Source organism: Panthera pardus, unplaced genomic scaffold, assembly GCF_024362965.1.
Source record: "Panthera pardus isolate Hobbes unplaced genomic scaffold, ASM2436296v1 HiC_scaffold_6, whole genome shotgun sequence".
Classification (NCBI taxonomy): domain Eukaryota; kingdom Metazoa; phylum Chordata; class Mammalia; order Carnivora; family Felidae; genus Panthera; species Panthera pardus.
In genome coordinates this window covers 92,919,653-92,942,889 of record NW_026526991.1, presented here as the reverse complement: position 1 = coordinate 92,942,889, position 23,237 = coordinate 92,919,653, and the positions used below count along the sequence as shown (strand labels likewise).

General features: G+C 41.9%; 2 protein-coding genes across 3 annotated transcripts in view; one reads left to right on the top strand and one right to left on the bottom strand.

Annotated features, from left to right (window-relative positions):
* The window catches only part of PDE6H (phosphodiesterase 6H), a 179,598-nt gene that overhangs the window by 137,003 nt on the left and 19,358 nt on the right, over positions 1 to 23,237 (top strand). Inside the window, exon 2 of one of the 2 annotated variants that reach the window (XM_019452075.2) lies at positions 7,481 to 7,543. The exons of the other annotated variant lie outside the window; for it this stretch is intronic. The gene's annotated coding sequence lies outside the window, so the exon portion shown is untranslated. The remainder of the gene's footprint in view (positions 1 to 7,480; positions 7,544 to 23,237) is intronic. 2 annotated transcript variants of the gene reach the window in all.
* Positions 208 to 20,558, bottom strand: ARHGDIB (Rho GDP dissociation inhibitor beta). Its single transcript, XM_019452071.2, has 6 exons — positions 20,441 to 20,558; positions 10,001 to 10,184; positions 9,264 to 9,347; positions 6,436 to 6,512; positions 2,663 to 2,726; positions 208 to 909 (listed from the first exon to the last, which is right to left on the bottom strand). The coding sequence occupies exons 2-6, from the start codon at positions 10,176 to 10,178 to the stop codon at positions 710 to 712; spliced, it is 603 nt and encodes a 200-aa protein (XP_019307616.1). The 5' UTR covers positions 10,179 to 10,184; positions 20,441 to 20,558; the 3' UTR covers positions 208 to 709.

Below are 23,237 nucleotides of genomic sequence, written 5' to 3'. Positions count from 1 at the left end.
ATAAAATATCTCAGGACTTCTACTATTCACATTCTGAATATTCATTGCTCATTGCACTAGAACAGGGAGACTAAACATTTCCTAGTGATGTAAATACCGTCTCTACTGTGTCCAGCCCACACATATGCTCTGAGGAAACTCACAAATGTAAACAATGTAGTTATCATATTTGTTCAAAGAAAGAAGGCAGGGAAATGAGGGTCTCAGTCAGATCATACAACTGTTTTATTTATTCTCTTGTGTTGTTTACAGTGTCTCCCATAAAAGAAGAACCCCAACTGGTAGGCAACGTGATTAGGGACCTTCACTGAGCCAGCAGCAACCACAGAAGAATGCAGGGATGGGAATGAGCTACTGGAACCCAAGGCAAAGGACTATTAGTGATAGTTTGCCTATTTTCTGGCCTCTAGTTGCTCACATGGGAAAAATAGAAGGAAATACTAAATGACCATGTATTGAAATGAAGAATTTTGAAGATCTGGCCATGATGAGGATTGGAAAGAATGGGCAGGATTAAAGTCTGGGTGTTAAGCATCTTGTGCTAGGGACCACTTTGAGAGACATTGCGGGACAAGAAGCATTGATAACAGAATGTGGGGAGTATTGGGGAAAGGACCTAGCTCTGAACAGGGAGGAGGGACAGGGTGATGAATATGACAGAGAGGGTACTTCCGAGTGGCAAGGTGGGGAAAAGGAAGGGCAGATGCACTCATTCTGTCCATTCTTTCTTAATAGACAGGTTCCACTCCCAGGTAAGGTGGTCATGCTTGTCATCGTCGGTGAAGAAGGACTTGTTGTGGTAAGTGCCTCGGGCCAGCATACCCTTGGGAGCCTCCTCAATGGGAGTCAGGAACTCATACTCCTCTGGCCGAGGCCCATAGCTGCCAACCATAAATGTCGCTTTATCCACTAGGAAGAAAGGAAAGTTCATTAGGGTAAGAGTCTGAAAGAGAAAACAAGCACAGCAAACTGGAAATTTCATAGCACAGCTCACAGTGATCAACGCCAAGAGCCACAGTTTCCAATACTGGCAAAATGTCAGATTTATATGGGGCACCTTTTTATTTTCTTGAAAATATTTTTTTTTTTTTTATCGGAGTACCTTTTAATAATACAGTTTTATTTGACCCACTCTCAGATACTATGGACAAGTAATCTTCCATGGGTGGTCCCAAGAATCAGTGTTTTAAAAAGCATCACAGATGATACTATCAGGAGAGTTGGGAAATCTGTGCCTTAAAGCTATGGGGATCAAGACTCTTTTATGGTAGATGTAGCAGATTATACCATAAAAAAAAACTCCACATTAACGGAAACCTGAGTTCTGATCTTAGCTCTGCAACTATTTAAGTCACATAACATTTCTAGGCCTCTGTTTCTTCCTATATGCAATGAACTTCTTCTAATCTACAAACTATCGTTCTATGAACATATCAACTGGGGGAGACAAGGTAACAGAGGGTGATCAGAATGAACAATACTCATGGATGGAATCATTGGATGGATGGGGAAAATCAATAATTTGGTAAAAAAAAAAAAAAGTCTTCACAAATGTTGAAAATAGCCAACCCAAATTATTAACAGGTGAATAACTGGGATATATATTAAGTAGAGCATTAGAAACTGTAACTAAGGCTAGGTAGATAAACAGGCAGGCAAAGTGTAGTTAGCTGTAAAGTGTTGTGAAGAAGCTTGGAAGAACAGCTACAGACATATCATCGTCCTCTTGCCTAACTGAGGCAACATAGTCTCTATACCCAAGGAAAATAGGAAACAGAACTATTTTTTCATGAGACTTGGTATTGGAAAGACCAGTTAAGATCTTCCAGGTCAATAACCTTCTGTGGGGTTTGAGTCATTGAGTGGTTGTCTGTGTCCTGCAAATTTGTCAGACAATTCTCTCCTAATCCTTTGATGGAACTGATCTGGGCAGTACTGTCTCACACCCCTGGAAGGAGAGAGCCCCCAAGGTAAGATGGAACTGTAAAAGTACTTCCATCATCTTTCCAAGTGTCATTTCTCCCTGCCCACAATAATGGAAGGAAACTGGAGGCAGTTCCCCAAGGCATGTACAGGTTAGGTACAATTTGTCAAGAGCAGCTGCAGACCGAGTAGTGTCACATTATGTCTCAATCACAGTTTTTCTCAACTCTAGAAAGATTCTATTTCTTTGTTTAAAAAATTCAGTGCTGCTCCCTGCTCCCCTACCTCCACTCCACAGCTGCCCACATGCTACTTCCGTCTCCCATTTCCAAAAGACATGCATAACACATACCACTAGATAGATCTTTCTGGTCTTGGATTTCTCTGACACATGTATACCTGTGAACTTTTTTTTTTTTTTTTTTTGAGAGTATCTTAATATACTCCATCTTTATTCAAACTTATCTTGGTTACTCTTCCCCTTTATGAATAATAAGCTTAAATTCCAGAAACTGAATGCTGAAGGTTAGTGGTGGACCCAGTCTAAACTGGATCTCTGGACGTAGGCCTTACCATTGGTGTCGAGGTCAGAGGTACATATGTGCTTTTTCCTAGGGGGAGCGCCCATAGCTTTTAATCAGATTCTTACATGAGCCTATGATTAAAATTGTTAATAAGCAGAAGATTAAGTATCAGTGGGGAGCAGAGTTTGGGACAATGTAAAGTGTGGGTCCCTTACCTTTCACCCCAGTCCGGTAGGTATGCTGAACATATTTCAGGCCTGACACAATATCTCTGTTCACCTGTAGGTGGGAAGGATCCAAGCAGTTCAGATTAAAATAGGTCTTTCATTTTCCCTCATCTTTCATGCTTATCCTACCTAGCAGTTTTCTCTGAGGACGGAAGAAGATTGAGATTTAATTCAGAATAAGTGTTACTATTATCATTTCATGTGATGGTGAGACAGAGATTGGAGAGATCACAAGACTCAACATTGCCAATCTGGTTCTAATCATGGAATACTGTGCTGTTTGGTTTGGGGGAGAGGGGTGCTTAATTAAAACATTGTCTCAGTGTTCTTCATTACATTTATCCTTCCTCCAAAGGTCCTAAGAACAGTCTTGAGCTTCCCCTCCCTGATACTACTGGCCACAAGACTGTCCTTGTCTTAGGAAAGGCTACAAAGGTACCAATGGAAAATATTATGTGAATACCTGAAAACCCTAACCTCAGAAATGATCTATCTAGCATGAAAAACAAACAACAAGGAGAAAAGCCGTAATGGAAAATCAGATTTAAAAGATGGTTGTGCCTGTAATGTCACTGAGACTGGAGTCTAAAGATGGGGAGATGGGCCTCATGGAAACATAGGCTTACTAAACTGATAAATAATGGGTGAAATCCACTCGTGTTTGGCAAGCATTTTGGATGTCTGGTATTTTCACATGTTGCCTGAGATGTCACCACTTTCCCAAACCTTTCAGAGAAAGTTCACTAAAGTAGGATGAAAATATATATAGCCCAAGCACTTTGTTTTTCCATGATTCATTTTGCCTAGGACTGAACTGCATTGCCCATTAATTTTATACAGTGCTCATGTTTATACAAACAAATAAAGTGGACATTGCGTCATTAGCTGGAGGGCTTGGTTAATTGTTCACCAAGATGAAGAATGAAAGCATCTTCAAATAATTTCTCCCAACAGTAATTATGGCTGCCTTCCTGTTTTGGACAGAATAATTAAACCAATTTATCAGTGCTATGTTTTGTTTTATTGGCAATGAGGTAGCTCAGCCATGAACCCTAGCTTAGGTTTTAGATGGTCACTCAGTAAAATCTGTCATACAAATCTATCAAAAGCATACAGAATGAAAACAACTCCATGGAAGAAATTGTGACAAAGTGATGCCCTAACTTTCTGATTACTCTGCCAGATGTGGCTCATACAAATAGAAAAAAGTGAATGCATTTTTCTAGAAGTCTCTAAGCTAGTCCTTTGGTCTTTGTTATGAGATGTGGTCTGGTGGTAAAAAGACTGGAAAACAGTAATGGTGATTGCTACTCACCATAAGGACTTCAGAACTGAGCCTCCTGTTTTTCTACTGCTCCATAGAGGGTTCATTTAGTATAAATATGTTTGAGATGGGTAATAGAGAAGTACGAATATTCATAGAACTCTCTTCCTCTGTCTGCATGCCTTCCCATTGTTCCTCTCCACTCCCAGAGGAAGAAGCCTTGGTGACCAGAGGACTGTGAAAGTCAGAGATACTACGTGTCCTTGGGAGCAGAAGGAAAAGGGGGAGAAACTAGAAGAACCATGCCCCCCGGCCAGGTTTTGGGGGAAGAAAGAGAAGAACACTGAACACCATTGAAAGACAGATAATGGAATAGCTTGAGAAGGATAGGTATTATCTCTGCTTTAAACGTCTGCTAGAACTCCCCTGGGAAGCCATCTGGTCCTGGATTCTTATTTGTTGGGAGATTTTTGATAACCGATTCAATTTCTTCGCTGGTTATGGGTCTGTTCAAGCTTTCTATTTCCTCCTGATTGAGTTTTGGAAGAGTGTGGGTGTTTAGGAATTTGTCCATTTCTTCCAGGTTGTCCAATTTGTTGGCATATAATTTTTCATAGTATTCCCTGATAATTGTTTGTATCTCTGAGGGATTGGTTGTAATAATTCCATTTTCATTCATGATTTTATCTATTTGGGTCATCTCCCTTTTCTTTTTGAGAAGCCTGGCTAGAGGTTTGTCAATTTTGTTAATTTTTTCAAAAAACCAACTCTTGGTTTCGTTGATCTGCTCTACAGTTTTTTTAGATTCTATATTGTTTATTTCTGCTCTGATCTTTATTATTTCTCTTCTTCTGCTGGGTTTAGGCTGCCTTTGTTGTTCTGCTTCTATTTCCTTTAGGTGTGTGTTAGATTTTGTATTTGGGATTTTTCTTGTTTCTTGAGATAGGCCTGGATTGCGATGTATTATGCAAGAGGACTTTTGGAATGTGATGCTGGTGTTATAAATGCAAACTTTCTTGGATAATTTTCAGCAGATGTCAGTAAAGACTTAAAACGCTTCTCAATTATTTCCAGTTTTGACCTGTCATTTCTTCTAACTGGAGCCCCACGCTGGGACAGGCCACAGGTTGGTTAACATTGTGTGGGTTGCACACAGAGAATGGTTTTCTCTTGCTTGAGACAATGCTAAGTATCTGAAGCGGGTGGGACCTGAAAACTCCTTTCTGTGCCCTCCTCCTGCATCACCCTAATGTGTAACCCCGACCACTGCATCCTCTTTGGCTTTCCCACCACAGCAGAGGCCTATGTTCCAGACCTTTTCTTCTCATCTTACTCCCATCAAAATTTACCTTACCTCCTTCATTTGGTACAAATGGGCTTACTAAACTGACAAATTAAGGCAATAGCATTAATGATTAAAAATTCAACCGATGTGTAACCCCTTCTAAGCATATTCGGATGCAATGCCTTAGATATAATTCTAGGCATATTTAGATACAATACCAAACTCTCGGGTGCTTTGATAATGAATAATACTACACGAAACAAGCAAGTGAACCATGGCTCAGTGCATATTGTAGAGTAGGCATCAACAAGTATTTTCAGAATGAAATTATTTTGAGGCATAATTATACGTGGTACAGAGTGATTGTCCACAGACCCTGAATCAACCCTGCACTGAGGGGAAAGAAGAGCCCAGTGTGCAAACACAGAGGGCAGATGGGGTCTTCCTTGGTGGCCCTAAAGGTCCCTGAAGGATATGGCTGAGAAGGGCAACCAAGGCAAATATAAGCAATTGAGAGCAAACAGTACATCTCTGACTTATTTGTTTTCAGTCAAGATTATTTTTCTTCTTGCTTTTGGCTGTTCAATGGGGTATGCGTTCATTCTTTATATGTCAATTCCTGTTCAGCTTTTGCTGTTACCTGTTTGCTTGCTCCACAACTATAATTGTAGTTTCCAGTTATTTGCCAAGGTCCGTACTCCTGGATTTATACAACCATTGAGCAATTAGAACTGCGGCTCTATCTGTTCCATTGTTTACTAATAATTGATTCATTCATTTATCGATTTCTCAATAAGTATTCACTAAATATCATTTACAAAGTTTTGGGTAAGATATTGGGAACAAGAGATAAATAATCTCTCCCTTTCTCAGGGCGCTTGGGCTGTACAGGGAAGAAATGCCACAAATGGTACAATACAAAATAGGGTGTGCTTCATGGACGGGAGCGTTGGGAGTTCACAGAACAGTCCTGTTGGTTATCAATGGAGAGTTCAAGGAGAGGGCTCTGGTTGGGAAAAGGCATGAAGCAAGGGTGGGCCTCAGCAGGTAGAGCTCAGAGTTGGGGAGAGGACAGTCTAGAGAGGGGAGGTCAGGGGGAAGGAAACACAAAAACTATGACAGCATGTTAATGCAAGACATTTGGGTTTTTTCCTTCTCTGATTATAGGAAGAATTTAAGCTTTATAAAAACATTCAGGGAAAGATAACTCACTTTGAAGTTAATTTTGACTCTGTATTCAACACCTTCCTTTAGCACAAAAGTTTCTTTTTTGAGAGCTTCAAGATCCCCTGTAGAAGTAGATTTAGAAAGAGATTATTCTCCTCAGAAGGAGAAACACAAGAAGATGAATGATTTAAACTCCGGAGCTGTTTGCTGGGCTCATCAGAGCAGCACAGTCCTCATGGCCCTCAATTCAAAGAATATTTGAGACTAGTTGCTACACACACACACACACACACACACACGCACACACACACTTGAAAAGCTGAAATCTTATAGCTAGATATGGAAGAAATGTGATAGTACTTTTCCCCCAAGTTTGATGACAACCCTAAAATATATAAGGTATTAACAGCAGTGAGTTGTGTGTGACGATGTCTTTTCTTTTTCTTTTTTAATGTTTATTTATTTTTGAGAGAGAGAGAGAGAGAGAGAGAAAGAGAAAGTATTAGTGGGGGAGGGGCAGAGAGAGAGAGAGGGAGATCCAGAATCTGAAGCAGGCTCCAGGCTCCGAGCTGCCAGCACAAAGCCTAACGCGGGGCTCAAACCCACAAACTGTGAGATCATGACCTGAGCTGAAGTCGGACGCTTAACTGACTGAGCCACCCAGGTGCCCCTGACAATGTCTTTTCTAATTGTCAATAATAAAAACAAGTTTTAATCAGTGATCCTAGAGGAACATCTGAATGATCTTGCTATTTTCTCTATTGAAAATGATATCACATATGTGGCCAAACAAAAAGATGATTAAAGAATATGCCCTTACCTCTCAAATAGATAAATATAAGAAAAATATTATATGGTAGTACCACCTAATTGTTTTTGTAGATTTGGTGATGTTTATGGCATTTTCTAGCTTTAAAAAAATTTACTTCTCTTGGTTTCCCTTTTATCATTCTAGATATATATTCACTTTGTACCTAATTTTGCTTTTGCATTTGTAATTTCATATTATTTTCCTTAAGGAGAGTACCTTAAGTAATAAAAGCTTCAGGACCCATAAAACCAGGATCTGACTCTAATTCCTGTACTTTAGGTATGGAGATAATCACTCTCTGTTCTTCTCCCAATGTGATCCTGTGTCATCTGACCTTCAGGGGTAAGTGTGTGTTTGTGTGTGTGTTTTGCTGTTTTGCATAGCTCTGTGCATGTGCTTCACACCATGTAGTATATATATATATGTGTGTGTGTGTGCATTTATATAGTATATATATATATATATATACACACACAGTTTTGTATATATACTATATATATATATATATATATAATGTATATTGTACATATTTACACATATATACACACACACACTGTTTTCTATATATACTGTATATTATGGGTATTATATATATGTATGTATGTGTGTGTGTGTGTGTGTGTGTGTGTGTTTATACTGGGATTCACCTCAATAGCCTTTTTGTGACAGAAAACCAAACTTAGACATCCCAATGCTAGGAAAGTGAAAGAAACTGAGTTTTCCCTGCAATACCATCAGGCCCTTAGATTTCCTCAGAGCTAATTCAGACCCCATCTAACAAATTGACAGCTGTACCTGGTAACATTACCCAATTTCACACAGGAAGAGGCCCGAGTCCTGGTGAGAAAGAAAGAGAGAGAGAGATTCTCCTAGAGAGATGCTAGAATGTGGGGGTAGCTGAACTTGTGTCTGCTGTAATGATTTCAGTTGAAGAGGAAGTGTGCCTTCTCAGCCTCTGATTTCCTCCCTCAGACAAGCCCATATAAGGCAAAGAGTGGATATGTCCTGTGAGAAGGGAACCACCTGGCCGCTGGCCTACTGTTCTAGAGTCATGCTTTGCTCTGTCTCATGAGTCCACCTTTTGAATCTGGTAATTTTATTTTTTGCTGAAGATCTACCTCGGACACCCTCAACCTCCTGGCTCTTCCCTCTCTACCCTGGGATGCACACGTCACCCATAATACCTGACTTCTCAGCCTGTCTTTATCGCCTCAAGATTTAAGTTCCAGGAAAGGACTTGACCCTTGTCACAATAAGGGGAAAAGAAATAACATCTTAATTGGTACATCTTTAGTGGGGGAAGTTGCTTATACAAGAATCAGAGCTTTAGGCTAAAATAGTATGTAACAGTAGAATTTCCAGCACTATTTAATAGATTTTAGGGGTGCCTGGGTGGCTCAGTTGGGTAAGCGTCTGACTTCAGCTCAAGTCATGATCTCGTGATTCGTGGGTTTGAGCCCTGCATCAGGCTCTGTGTTGACAGTTCAGAGCCTGGAGCCTGCTTTGGATTCTGTGTCTCCCTCTCTCTCTGTCTGCTCATCTCCTGCTTTTGCTCTGTCTGTCTGTCTGTCTCTCTCTCTCAAAAATAAACATTAAAAATTTTTAAAAAATTAATAAAAGATTTTAGATTGCTTCTTGCCTTCAAGTAAGGTCTCTAGGTGATGTAAGATGAATATTTTCTCTGATGTTTAGAATGTGTAAATATTACATTTCAGAAGCATACAGCTTGCTTCTTAATATTTCCATCATCAGTCGCTTTATATGGATAGTAATTCCCCTGGTACTGTGTAGAGATAAAATTCTGAAGTAATTATGATACAAGTAAATACATCCAATGCTTATGACTGCACTCCCTCCAATTAATTAGAGACAGAGACTGAGCTTTTCATTAAGCATGGTAAATACTGCACTCTGAGAGCAATGATTTGTGAACCGATGCCAGCATACATGTGTCTGGCATTCACCTTGCTGGCATTTCCTTTTGCTGGGAGAGGGGGCAGAGACTAAGTTTTCCCTGAGATATCGCTAGACGCCTTTGAACAGAACAGATGTGTCCACTTACCAGTGAGGTCCATGGTGATTGGTCCTGGGGCACTGTCACAAACCAGGCTAAGCCGGGTGACCTTGACATTGGGGGCTGTTGGGTCTGCAGGATTCAGAAAAGAATGTAATTTTAGGGAAGAGAACATGTGGGTACAGTGTGTGTACATTTCAAGTAAGAGAGAAGGAATATAAAAAGAAAAATGATATCTCTAATGTGGAGCGAATATACAGATGAAAGCGACAGGTTCACTATGTTGGCCTTAATGGCCTCAGAAACTCGAGCAGGACTATTTCTGTGTCAAGCTTTTGGAGGCCCATCTTAGTTATCAACAGCAAACATTTCCTGAGTGGCTGTGGGTAAGTTCCTCTGCTAGATGGGCAGTGTCCATCTATATCCAATTCTGCTGTTGTGTATGTGGAAGAGATGAACAGTTAAGTAAGGAGTAAGGAAGAGAAAGAGAAGAAGGAAAGAAAATGTGAGAGAATGGAGAGAATGCCATCTGAGTGGTAGTCTGAAGTTCTTTCTAGATCTTCCTTATGTGTAATTTTTGCCTATTTCAATGCCAACTTGCACTTTATCTCCAAAAAGGACTTAATCCTGCAGTTGTCACTTTATGCAGCATATATAGATCGTGCCTCACTCACTGAGCCCTGGAAACACTTGGTATTCTTTCTTTTGCACCTGCTCCTGTGTTGCCAAAACGTATGCCTGATCGGGGCCCTCCCACCTCCCCCCATCCCCCTGTACACACACACCTGCCACCACAGGGCCGTCCCCCAGGAGTGTTTTCTTGTACTTGATTAGGCTTTCATCATCCTTGTCCATCTCCTGGAGCTCTTTCAGCGACTTCTGAGGTGGAGGCTTGTAATTGAGCTTGCTGTCCAGCTCATCAACATCTTCCTCCAGGTGTGCTTCTGGGTCCTTTTCAGTCATTTTAATCTATTTTAGAGACAGAGAGGACGATAGTCCATTAGCCAAAAGTCCACAGATATGGAAAATGTTTGTGGGGCTACTGGTAACACCATCCTTGCCCTAATGGACTTTTGTCATTGTCACGGATTTTCCAGGATATTTTTTCCTAATTTAATCTCATATTTTTATGCGATGAGAAGATAATGCATTTGGTCTTTTCTCGGATCTTCCTGAATTTCTCTGCACTGTGACAAATGTCTCCTGTTCACCGAATAAAACTGACAAGAAAGAAATAGCTCATTTGTGAATAATGTGTAAGCGAAGCAACATAACACAGGCAGCCCCAAATAATGAGCAGAGAGCCCCAGTTCAAATAATTATAGAAATGACCACAGTTCTCTAAATCCAGCCACCACCCCTCCAGTGTCAAAGCTCTTAACGTTGTACAGTCTCGGTTATGATGGTTTCAAAACACAGGGAGCCAAAGAAAGAGTTGGCATCTTCCCATTAATTGAATCTCTCCCTGAACTCCTGCAATACTTCAAAGGTAAGTCATGCAACGTTGTAGACCCCTATGATACCTGCCTGAGGTGTAGGAATGGTTCCCATCCAACACTCCTTGAGGGCAGGAACCAGGTTCTGTGTTTCTCTTGAATCTCCCATAATAATTGAATAGTGGAGGCATTTTATAAACATCCATTGTTTGATTTGTTTGGTTCTATAGCTAAAGATCTTCTGTTCTTTTGAAATGACATAAAATAACAAAATTAAATTCCTCCAGACGAAATGGTAAGGATTAGTATGTCTTTACTTTTACCTTCCATTGATCTCCCCTTTCTGGATCCCCTTCCCTTTTAGTACCTCCCCTACCCAGATTTCTAGTGACTTTATGCCCTAAGGCCTCATCTGGGCATACTCTGGAGTCTGTCTTCTTCCATTATCACATTATAATCTACCTTTACTTGCTGTGTATTAAAATAGTGAGGGGAGATTCTTTTTTTTTAATTGATTTATTTATTTTGAGAAAGAGAGAGAGAGAGGCAGAGAGAGAGAAGGAGAGAGAGAATCCCAAGCAGGCTCTGCACCACCAGTGCAGATTGGGTCAAACTTGCAGAACCATGAGATCATGACCTGAGCCAAAATCGAGTCAAATGCCCAAATGACTGAGCCACCCAGGTGCCCTGAGGCATGATTCTAATTAAATTATTCACACTTAATTGTTAGTGACTGAATAATAGATTTTTTAAAAATTACCCATTTTAGGGCATGTGTAGTCAGAGATTTTCAGAGCAGAAAGGAAACTTAGAGGTGATATATTCCAAGCCCTCATTGAATCATTGAAAAAATGGAAAGTCAGAGGTTAAGAGAAATGCTCAAATTCCTATAGCTGGAACTGCAGTGTCCTAATAAAGAGGAAGAAGTCTGTGCTGGAAGAATTTCAGGCCCATGGCTGGCAGCAATGGAGCTATTTGGGGGAAACACAGGAGGTATTTGGGCAAGGAGATAATTTCCTGATTTCCTTCAGTCCTCACCCAAGAGTATGTCTCTTCCCTGCCATGTTAAAGGCTACATTGTTCCTGAGTGGCACAACTGTGAGACAATATCTAGCATATCTCTTCTTAAATGACTCTGCAAACCTCTATAAAGTCCCCCAGGGGGTGAAGCTATCTCTGGCCAAAACCAGTTACGGTTTTGAGTTTCGATGTCTCCATCATTGGCATCAGAAAGGAAAATAATTGGGAAGTGAAGCCAAACAAAAACAATTTTAAGAGAAAAGGAAGGAAAAGAAAGAGAAGAGAAAGAAACACTATCTCTTGGCTCATCGATCCTCTGCTAGCAAAATAACAAGCCAAACACCATGCGCTTGATCAAGTCTGCAAACAGCATTGCAATGCCCAGGTCCACTTCCTGTGCAGGAAGGAAGCAGGCAGGCTTGTTCCTATGGCAACTCTTGCTTCAGCCCAAGATTCAGCACCACTCAAAGCTGAGCCTCTCACAGCACAATAAACATCATGACCAGCTCAACTCATATTCCAAACAACACTCAGGGAAACTGAATGAATGGGTTAGAAAAATAATGAAGGGCGCAGTGGGTAGAGATTGTAGATTGTAGGTAGTTTGAGGACAATCATGAAGCAGTGAGATGAAGAGCAAACCAGATAAGACTAATCAGAAGAGACAGGCTCTCCTCTGATGACACCCAGGAGCCTGACTAGATACCCAGAATGGAAGTCACATAACAAACCTGTGGACAGGTCATCAGGAAGCCTATCTATAGATGAGGACATCTTGGCCCTCTTCAAAAGGCCTTTCTGGAATATATCGCTTGGCTCTAACAAATCATCTGCTTGAAGTCCGACCATCAAAAGATATCACACGTACCCACTAACTAGCCCAAGGTAATTTCCATAACTTGCAGGGAATTATTATTTTGCAGGCTGAAATCTCAATTTTGAAAGGAGAAAGAGAGGGAGAGAGAGAGAGAGAGAAGAAGGGAGAGACAAAGACAAAGACCTGATCTCAGACAGGGTTTGCCAACCTCTGTGTGATCATTGGCAAGTCAATTTATCTGTCATCTAGATCTTGATATTCTTACTAGTAAATCTGAGACTTATGTCAAGTCTAAATTTGCTTGATTCATTGCAAACAGGTATACAATAATTGCTTCACAAAAATGAAACAAATTTGTTTAAAAGACATGTAAGAGCAGAGAATAGCATGAGGTTACTGTATAAAATTGCTGTAGTAAAGAGGAGAAAATTCAGGACCACATCAAAATAATTTGTTTGTTTGTTTTTTAATGTTTATTTATTTTTTGAGAGAGAGATTGACAGAGTGTGAGGAGGGGACAGGCAGAGAGAGAAAGACACAGAATCCGAAGCAGGCTCCAGGCTCTGAGCTGTCAGCACAGAACCTGATGCAGGGCTCGAACCCATGAACTGTGAGATCATGACCTGAGCCGAAGTTGGACGCTCAACCGACTGAGTCAACCAGGGGCCCCAAAATAATTTGGTTTAATCACATAACATATAAAAAGGAAATATGAAGCTAGATGGTCCCAAACCAGTTCAATCTGGAAAGCTGAGTAGAAAAAGATGAAAACATAATAATACAAGAAATAAAGAACTGGAAAAGCAATTCTCAAGGAAACTTCTTTAAAGCATAATGTTTGGTGAGCACCTACTATTTATAAGACACGGTGCTTTAGCACACTCATACTGGTATTTAAGTTACTCTCCAAAGTGGAGAGAGGGCTGGGGGATGGACAACCACAGTGGTTTGGTTGGTTCATCTTTTCAGAAACTGTAGGTCTCTTGACAAATCTGGTGAAAGTCACAACTTAGAAAAAAGGAATACACCTATGAGATTGTGCTTGCAACCCAGAGGCTCCTAGGCTTTACTGGAGTCCAAGATTAGAAACATGACCTTGACACTGTGACTTCTTGGAAACATGAAGCAGAGAGTTGAGTGTTAAAATGGAAGCTTGCCTGGCTGGGTCACTGATCCCACCTAGCTTTCAGCTGAGAATCATGTGTATCAAACCCCAAATGTTGGCTTATGTAGAAGCAGAAGGAGATACCGGGTAATGTCTATATCTGAGGGAATGACACAAAGCCTGGCAGAGGAGCAAAACTGCAAAGGGCACAGCTCTTTGGGGGAAGAGTTCTGTTCAATATACTTGATTTTGGATAATTATCTCTGCTTTGAACTAGGACTTCATCACGAGTGGATTTTGTTTCTGGCTTTGCTACTGATCAGCTGTAACACCCTGAGAAGATGTTTCAAATACTGCGGATCTTACTCTCCTTATCTTGGGGTTTGGGGGGCTGGAGCACACAACCTCTAAGTGTATCTTTCCTAAGGTCTCCATCTGTAGATTTCTCCTGCCCTGCAGTCATGTGTCCACTAAGCCACAGTCATTCAGTTACCTTATTTTACTTGTGTACCCAAGAGACTTATCTATCTCTGTTTTACTATTTCAGATTTGCATGAATTCCCAAAAGGAACTGCATTTTTCATTTCACAGTTCATCTCTGCAGAACTTCAGATCCTGCCAAAGCCTCAGCCACAATAGCTTATATAGTTTGATGATGATTTCCCAAATTATACGTGCGCATATATTTAACCACAGATATCCGTTTTCTCTTTCTATCCCCCCATTTTATGGGTGCTTGCTAAAGTGAGAATAGGCATGTCATGGAAATTCTATAGACTATCTTCAAGTATCATCTAAAGAACAACTGATTTTCGGGGTGCCTGGGTGGCTCAGTTGGTTAAGCGGCTGACTTTGGCTTAGGCCATGATCTCATGGTTTGTGGGTTCGAGCCCCTCATTGGGCTCTGTGCTGCCAGCTCCGAGCCTGGAGCCTGCTTTCGGATTCTGTGTCTCCCTCTCTCTCTGCTCCTTCCTCACTTGCGCTCTCAAAGATAAATAAATAAACATTAAAAAAAAAAAAAAGAAAAACCGGTTCTCTTATTGATGGTAATAATTATAATAGTTAACTTACATAATGCTAAATGCTTTCCTGAGGATTATCTCATCATCCTCATGACAGCCTTGAGGACGGGTATTATCATTCTCTTCAGGAAACTAAAGCTCAGGTAAGTAACTTGCCCAAGATGACATGCTGTATAAGGGGCCGAATTATATCTGAGCCCAGGTTGTCTGGCTTCCAGGAGCAACGATCTGTTGCTTCAGCCGTCTTTATTAAGAAGTAAAGATAAAATTATAGAACCCATTAGTCTTCTTGGGAATCTATCTTGAGGGTGCCCAGGCTGCGGTAAATGCTTCTTTGCAAAACTCTGCAGGCTTTAGCAAGGCAAGGAAGTGTCATATAAAGAAGGTTTCCATGCAACTCTGCCCAAGTCACCTGGCACAGGTCACCGAACCTCCCTGTGCTCCGGATTTTGTCCTCTGCAGAATGAAATCATTGGATTGGAAGGGTCTCTGAAACCTCTTCCTAATACAATGAATGCTCGAATGCTCCTTAATTTACAGAAGCCTCTGAAACGAGAAAAGAGGAAGTGGAGGTGGGGTAGGGGAGAACCCAGTCCATCTGTGTAGAACATTCTGGCTGGTCTTTTCTCACCTTCCTCTGCAGCTCACCCACTGTTCCACAAAGAGCAGAGCTGGGGTTTTTTTGTCGTTGTTGCTGTTTGTATGTTGTTTTGACTTTGGCTTTTTTAAACAGTAAAAGTGGAATGGACAATGAACAATTACATGTTTAACGAGGTTAGCGTGGGCTCCGTCAGGCCCTGAAGCACATACTGGTTTTGTGTGTGTGTGCTTACTACTCATTATCTTTATCTTCTGTTTCACTGATGCTTCCACAGATGAGTTTTCACAGTGAAATCCTCACACCCTTATGTTTGCTACTCAGCAAAGCAGTGTAAACATGAAGGGTGTGCTGAGTTAGGAACTTAATCCTCTCAGGCTCAATTAAAATGCCACATTAAATTAGGATGCTTCCTCATGGTGCAAGAATGCCATAGCACCAAAGTGGTGGTTTTGCTTGCAAATTCAGTGAAATTTCCAAGACTTCGCAAGTGAAATACCCTTAAGAATTTGCACCCACCTCGGGATAGAGCACCCTTGTCTGGTTCACTAATGCAGTTCTAAATAAGCCGAGGGCCAGAAAAGGTGAAACTCGACTTTAGATAAAACAAATCACCTCGTTATGTCAAAGAAAGGTGATCTTCAGTGCCTACTAGAATACAGACTTTGAGTCTGATGGGTCGGAGATTCAAAACGCGGTTCTGCGGGACACCTGGGTGGCTCAATGGATTGAGCATCCAAATTTGGCTCAGGTCATGGATCTCATGGTCGGTGAGTTCGAGCCCTGCATTGGGCTCTGTGCTGACAGCTCAGAGCCTGGAGCCAGCTTAAGATTCTGTATCTCCCTGCCCCCGCTTGTGTTCTCTCTCTCTCTCTCTCTCTCTCTCTCTCTCTTTCTTTTTCTCAAAAATAAATAAACATTGGGGCGCCTGGGTGGCGCAGTCGGTTAAGCGTCCGACTTCAGCCAGGTCACGATCTCGTGGTCCGTGAGTTCGAGCCCCGCGTCAGGCTCTGGGCTGATGGCTCGGAGCCTGGAGCCTGTTTCCGATTCTGTGTCTCCCTCTCTCTCTGCCCCTCCCCCGTTCATGCTCTGTCTCTCTCTGTCCCAAAAATAAATAAAAAACGTTGAAAAAAAAATTAAAAAAAAATAAATAAATAAACATTAAAAAAGTAAAATAAAAACAAAATGTGGGTCTGCACTGAATTATTGCATGACACAAGTAAATTATCAACCTAGCTGAGCCCAAGATTTTCCACTAGTAGTGCGGGAGTAATAATCTTTCTTTATGGGGTTGAAGAATTGGAACAAAGACATGAAAAGTTCCCGGCTGTCCTGGCCAATGGTAGATGCTGAATAAAGGACCCATGCTCGTCCTCTGCTCCCTTCCCAGCGATGCCATCTGTTTTGCTGAACACTTTCAGCAAAGTGAGGTCACTGACTGCCTAGGCACCAAGTGCTTTCCCTTGGATCTGCGGTGTTGACAACGTCCACTCCTTCCTTCCTAAAAATAGATTTTGTTTCTTTGAGGCGCACGGAAGAGACAAGAAGTTCTGGGAATCGCAAGGATTGTTTATTAACTGGATCAACCTGAAAATGGGACTGTCACTATTCTATTTCTTTAAAAAAGCTTCCTCATGGGCAATTTAATTTTAGATTCTATTTATTGCTCCCTTTCATAATTGAAGCCAGAGTTCACTCTGTGAATGATGAGAACTGATAAAAGACACAGGGGTGGCCAATGGAGAAAACTTCCTTTGGCTGTGGAGCAAAACACTGTGGAGATTTAACTTCTGTTTCCAAGTTGCCAGATCACTCACGTATCTAGACACGCAGGCCATGAATATTATTAGATAGAAGTGGTGGGGATGAGAGAGGGAAGTACCAGAAGTAGGGGGATTTCCATCAGAGAAGTACCTATGCGAGTCTGAGCATTCTCTGTCACCGTGTCCTGTCCCTTCCCTGCTGACCAGGACACGTCCCACTTTCCCCAGCTCTGGAGAGTTGGGCCATCCCTGAAGGATGGTCCACATGTCAGAGCTGGTCAAGGGTTTGGCTCTGCTTTCCTGGCTGTCTGGTGATTTGGCTTATCTGGGGGAATCCAAGGTCATCCCTCAGGACACCACAAGCTGTCTGGGTTCTGGAGTCCTCTGTGGTTTCTCAGTATTCCATAGCACCATGGCGGGATTGGTGCTTCCCAGGCTCCTCGGGGCTGCTTTCCACCATCTTAGCTCTAGGAAGAGCATCCAAGAGAGCAAAGCTGGATGAGGGGAATCGACTAAGTGCCTGAGAGTCCCTATTAGGGTCAGTAAACATTAAAATCAATCCAGAGGAGGGGACATATTACTAGATGCAGAATTCTTTAACATTTTCCTTGGTGGGAGAACCAACGCATAATTTCTTCCCTGTGTATTCACAACACATCCTTCTAACCCAGATTCATACGTGGAAGGAGAGAGGACTCAGTGGACCCATTCAACTTTTCTGGGTGTCTGCCCTGTGAAGTTACTATGCTCAGTATTTTTGCAGATATTTATTTTATTTTTAAATTATTTTTAAAGGCTTATTTATTTTGGAGACAGAGGGAGAGAGAGCGTGCACACACAGGGGAGGGGCAAAGAGGCCGGGGGCAGAGGATCTGAAGCGGGCTCTATGCTGAATCAGAGAGCCCGACATGGGTTTTGAACTCATGAATTGTGAGATCATGACCTGGGCCGAAGTAAGCCGCTTAACCAAGTGAGCCACCCAGGCACCTCTGCAAATATTTATTTTAACATTTATTTATTTGAGACAGAGAGAGAGCATGAACAGGGGAGGGTCAGAGAAAGAGGGAGACACAGAATCTGAAACAGGCTCCAGGCTCCGAGCTGTCAGCACAGAGCTCGACGCGGGCCTCGAACCCACGGACCGCAGATCATGACCTGAGCCGAAGTCGGACGCCCAACCGACTGAGCCACCCAGGCGCCCCTGCAAATATTTATTTTAAATAATCCTCAACAAAAACTTCATTAGGCCGTTATTAAGCAAAATACTACACTGCCATAACTCAATACAGTCACAGAAGTTTTAAATTAAGCATGAAAATAAGTAAAGACACTCTCTATAATCCCTTGTGCCGACAAGATCAGGCCCTTTAAGAAAGCTTTACTGACGTTTTACCAGCTCTGGCTATGGTGACCAGAGTACAGGGGACTCAGTAAGTGCTTGCTGAGGGGATAAACATTGAAGTTTCGGGAGCAACATGAGACCCATCTCTGGGTATGCCAGTATGGACTTTAATCCAAGGTCCCTGACAACATAACACTGACCTACAAACAAGGGATTAGAGAAAATTTCTCCCATGAGACATTTCTTAAAATGTCCTTCTAAGGCATTGTAGCTGTTGGTTCTTTTTTTTTTTTTTTTTTTCACACCAGTATGTGACTTTAGTCAAATAATTTAACACTTCTGAGCCTTACTGTCTCCTCTGAGTCCTCTCAGGATTCAGAGTTGAGTTTCTACCAAGAAAGCGCTTGACAGATGCTGGTTCTTTCTCTATCTGCTTATCTGCTTAGGTTTTCCTCCCTGGGGCCTATCTCCCTGCTAGCTGCAGTTTGTAACATTTTGTGCTCCCAGGCCAATCTTTCTGTCAGGGTGACTTTACTGAAAACAGAACCTCGATGCTGCTCACAGCACACTTCCCTAGGGACAGATTCATGCTCTCCCAAACAAGGAAGGACGAAATTCCAGTCCCTGGAACACTCCAGTCAGCTTTTGTACATCTGTGACATAGCTCTTCCACAAGTGCTGGGACTGTGTAGCATACATGAAGAATGAATTCTTCTCTCAGAATTCTACACATCTTACAAGAGAGCAAGATGATCTTACTACTTATGCTTGTGTCGTATTTGGATTTGGGAGGGATATTTTCTTGTCCACTTAACAAAACAAAGCAATGGCAAAGATCAAGGATGTCTACCCGTGTCTGAACCTCCTGGGCCAACACCGGCCTCTTGATTTCCCTTGCTTGATCGTTCCTGCAGTGAGGATCCAACGCGCTCACCTCGATTTCAGTGGCTCTTGGTCTCCACGTGAAGGGGTGACTATGGGACCTCTCTATGAAAGCAGTCTGCCTTCCCTAGGATTTATCTCTATTTTTTAATGTTTATTTATTTATTTTGAGAGCGAGAGAAAGAGAGGGAGAGAGGGAGAGTGAGAGAGAGAGAGAAAGAGAGAGAGAGAGAGAGAGAGAGAGAATGTGCACACATGCATGAGAGGGGGAGGGGCAGAGGGAGAAGAAGAGAGAGAATCCCAAGCAGGCTCCACACTGACAGGAGCCTGACACGGGGCTCAACCCCACACACCGTGAGATCATGACCTGATCTCAAATCAAGAGTCAGACGCTTAACTGACTGAGGCATCCAGGTGCCCCAGAACCTATCTCTCAATAAATTATTTGGTGCCTTCCATGTCTGCCTTCAGTTCTCTTGAATGTAAAGAGCTATTTTTTGGCAATACCCACTATCTTTCCGCCTGTCAGACTGCAGGCATTTAATAAACGGTTTCTGTTCATGGTGGAAATCTGTCTCTGCATGACTGAGAAGTAAATAACAATATGTTCTACCATACTTTCCCTTCGATTATTAAATCCCACCGTACTCCAAGGGAGGCTTTCATTATGCGTTTCCCTCCTATCCCCAGAAAAGTTCTTTAGTGGCAACGAGTTTAATGTTTGACAGCTTTGAGTCTTTATCTTTTTTGCTTTGCAATCAGTCTCTTTCAATCTACTTAAAAACAGGAAACCACACATCTCCACCCCAGCAGCAACCCATCATCTACCAGCATGTTCCACACCAGTTTGTGTCCACAGTCTTTGTGCTTCTGAACTCGGCTAGATGCCCAGTCCTACCTTGTAGGAAACCCCTCCGGGCACTCCACAGCAGTTACACTCATAGTCCTTTCCCCAGACACACAGGATTTCATCCCCAGGGCTGCAGGGCACACCCTCCCCTCCCTCACGGGGCTCTCTCCCCTGAGTCATTGCTAACATTCCCTGCTCTGACTTCCCCATTCTCTGCAGAACTGTTCCAACAGCCTCTTTAGTACTTTCTTATCATAAAGTTTGTTTTAAAGAGGAATTGCCCTTCTAAAAAAAATAATAAACTGGAGAGGGTCGTAGCCTAGTTGAGAGATTTACCACATTTCCCTGCGCCCACCTAGAGCCTCCCGCATCCGAGGTATTTCAACTTACATTCAGTGGCTCACAGCTCTCTGGGGTGCCTCTGTCTCTTACTCTGACTTCTGAGTACTGGCAGTTAGAACAGGAAGGAAGTTAGTGAGGGGAAAAAAAAAATGTTTTAAACCTACTAGAAGAGGAAACCCTGGGCTGTCTCAAAGTCTGTTCCTTTGGACTGCATATCTCTCGATCAGTCAACTGAACAGTGTTCTTGTCAATTAATGGGACATGTGGGAGCATGACTGCCCGTGTGAGTGTGAACTCGGGTATGCATGAGTGTCCATGCAAGGGCATCGAGGCCATAGCCTTGAGCACTACGAATAATTGTGTGGGTGTATCTAAAAATCGAGTCATTTCAGTGCATAAGCTTCTTGAGGCAAGTATCCTTGAAACCAGTGGCAATAAATTCGCACCAGCGTCACTTCATAGCACTGACGTCTCATCCTATATGGTCTCTGCCAGCTTTCTCATCAGCCAGATATCTTGAAAGTTTGCTGGCTGTGAATACAGAGTGCTAAGGAATTACGAATGTTAACTGCATATACTTGGCCCTAAACTTAAAAAATTGTCCTCATTTTTTAAGGGGTTTTGGGGGTTTTGTTGGTATAATTTCAAAATGCAGCTCTGTACTGCAGCACAATCAAATGTTCCTTGTCGTTTTGGCCAAATGTTTTAAGTAAAAAACGTAAAGCACTGCTTTTGATTAAACCTAGGAATGAAGATCACAAAATAGCATATAACTTCATTAGTTCGTTGTCTTCTACCTCAGAATTTGTGATAATTTAAGTACTGAAATTGACTTTGTACCATATCTAGGGAATTGGTTTGTGAAGTAATTTAAATGGGAACGAGGCCATATTGAAACCATTTAAAGGAACACTTTTTAGGCATTCAAACCACATTTATTCCATACACTTCCATAGCTGCTGCCAATAAACAATGTTTATTTATACAAACATTTCAATATTCACTATTTATATCACTTCAATACGTTTAGAGCTGACTAATCAAGCAAATATATTTGAAGAAATGGACATCTATTTTGCTGTCATTTAAGCGTACTGCATTTTGCTCCCTTTAATTTGTAAATGGATGCCGCCAAACATACATTACCTTTAGTCACTGGAACTGAAACAATCGAGATGGTGGTCATTTGGTGGGAGAAAAGAGGTTAATCTAGAAAAATAGAAAAAGGACAGCAGTGTATGATTAAAATTGGCAAAAGTGCTGAAAACCAAATACAGACTTAGTGTGTAAATTTCAAAATGATGTAGAGAGAAGATAGCCCTTGAAACAAAGCATCTGACTGCATCATAAATCAAAGCAAATATTAGTCTGCAGGGAAGAGATTTTGTAGCTTAGTATTCTCAAGAGGGGACACATTTCTTCTTTCAATAGCATTTGTCGAGCACCTTTTTTCTGCCAGTTGTTGTTCTAGGCACCACTGAAACATCAGTAGACAACAGACAAAAATCTCTGCTCTCTTGTGGAAATTATGTTCTAGGGAGACAGACAATTAAAAAATAACATAGGTAGAATGAATTATTTAGAACAAGAAAGATTTAAAAATTGGGAATGGTAGATTCATAGTCTCCATGCCATACCCATTTCTCATGCTATTTGGGAAGGTGTCACTAGTCAAACAGGGCTTTTTTTTTTTTTTTCCTGCCAAGTCCAATGTGACTCCACAATTTTTCTTAATGCACTGCTCTAGGTATGGACATTAGAAGGTATAGACACCACTAGAAATTGTCTGTAAAATCAGTTTGTACGTGTGCAGTGTGTATGTATTTATTGGGGGAGGAGAGAGCATTCATAATCTTCATCAAATTCTCAAAAGAGTCCATGACCTCAAAAGGATTAAGAATTGCCAACTTAAAGCCTCTCTTTCTTTTTAATTTTAGAGAGAGAGAGAAAGAGAGAGAGAGAGAGAGAATGAGCAGGGGAGACAGGCAGAGGGAGAGAGAGAGAGAATCTTAAGCAGGCTTCGTGCTCAGCGTGGAGCCTGAGAAAGGAGCTAGATTCCACGACCCCAGGGTCATGACCTGAGCCAAAATCAAGAGTTGGATGTTCAACGGACTGAGTCACCCAGGCACCCCTAAAGCCTCTTCTTGATGATATAGCAGTGGACTTTCAGTAACTTGGGGGACAACTGTGATGTTCTCCTAAAATATCCTTTGGTATCGCAGTCAGGGCAGGGATCTATCCAAAATTCCCATTTCTCATTTTTCTTCTGTCATAGTTCATTGTTCACCTGTATTTATCGGATGGGAAAACCGATGAAGAGACTTTTCAAAGAAGCCTACGATGGGAGACACTGCTTCTAGCCCATGCTGATGAAGGTGTGTTATGCATCGAAACTTCCTTCCCCATATCTAAGCTTCCTCAGATGTAAGACGAGGCCCGTTGTGGCGGTAAGGATGCTCTCAGTCTAAGGACCTTAGCTCTGTGCTGCCAAATGAAATCAGCAGAACTTGGAAAACCGCCTAAGAATTTCTAGAAAAATGATGGAAACTTTGAGGTATTTTCCAGCTTTCCTTTGTTGTTATAAGCACCGCCTGAAAGGTAAATTCTAGGCAGATCTTCCAAGGGGCGGTGCCTTTGCCATGAGCCTAAAAAAGCAACAAAGGACTACAGACTTAAAACTTCCCCTTTTTGCACAGACGTATTTCTCTGAGGCTACAAGTAGAGACAATAGACTCTCAGAGAAGACTTTCTGCCCTGAGAGCTATCCATTTTCAAATGTGCCCACGAGGCACCAACAGCAGGCTGGGGGTAGAGCTGCAGTTCAGACAGAGGTCCTGGCTCTGTG

Bases quoted from the DNA above. Each gene is read 5' to 3' on its own strand.
- ARHGDIB (XM_019452071.2), bottom strand. From the start codon at position 10,178: ATGACTGAAAAGGACCCAGAAGCACACCTGGAGGAAGATGTTGATGAG. The intron at 6,513-9,263 runs GTAAGTGGACAC...CTACTTCTACAG, and splicing joins AATCACCATGGACCTCACTG to GGGATCTTGAAGCTCTCAAA. The intron at 910-2,662 runs GTAAGGGACCCA...CTTTCTTCCTAG, and splicing joins CTACCGGACTGGGGTGAAAG to TGGATAAAGCGACATTTATG.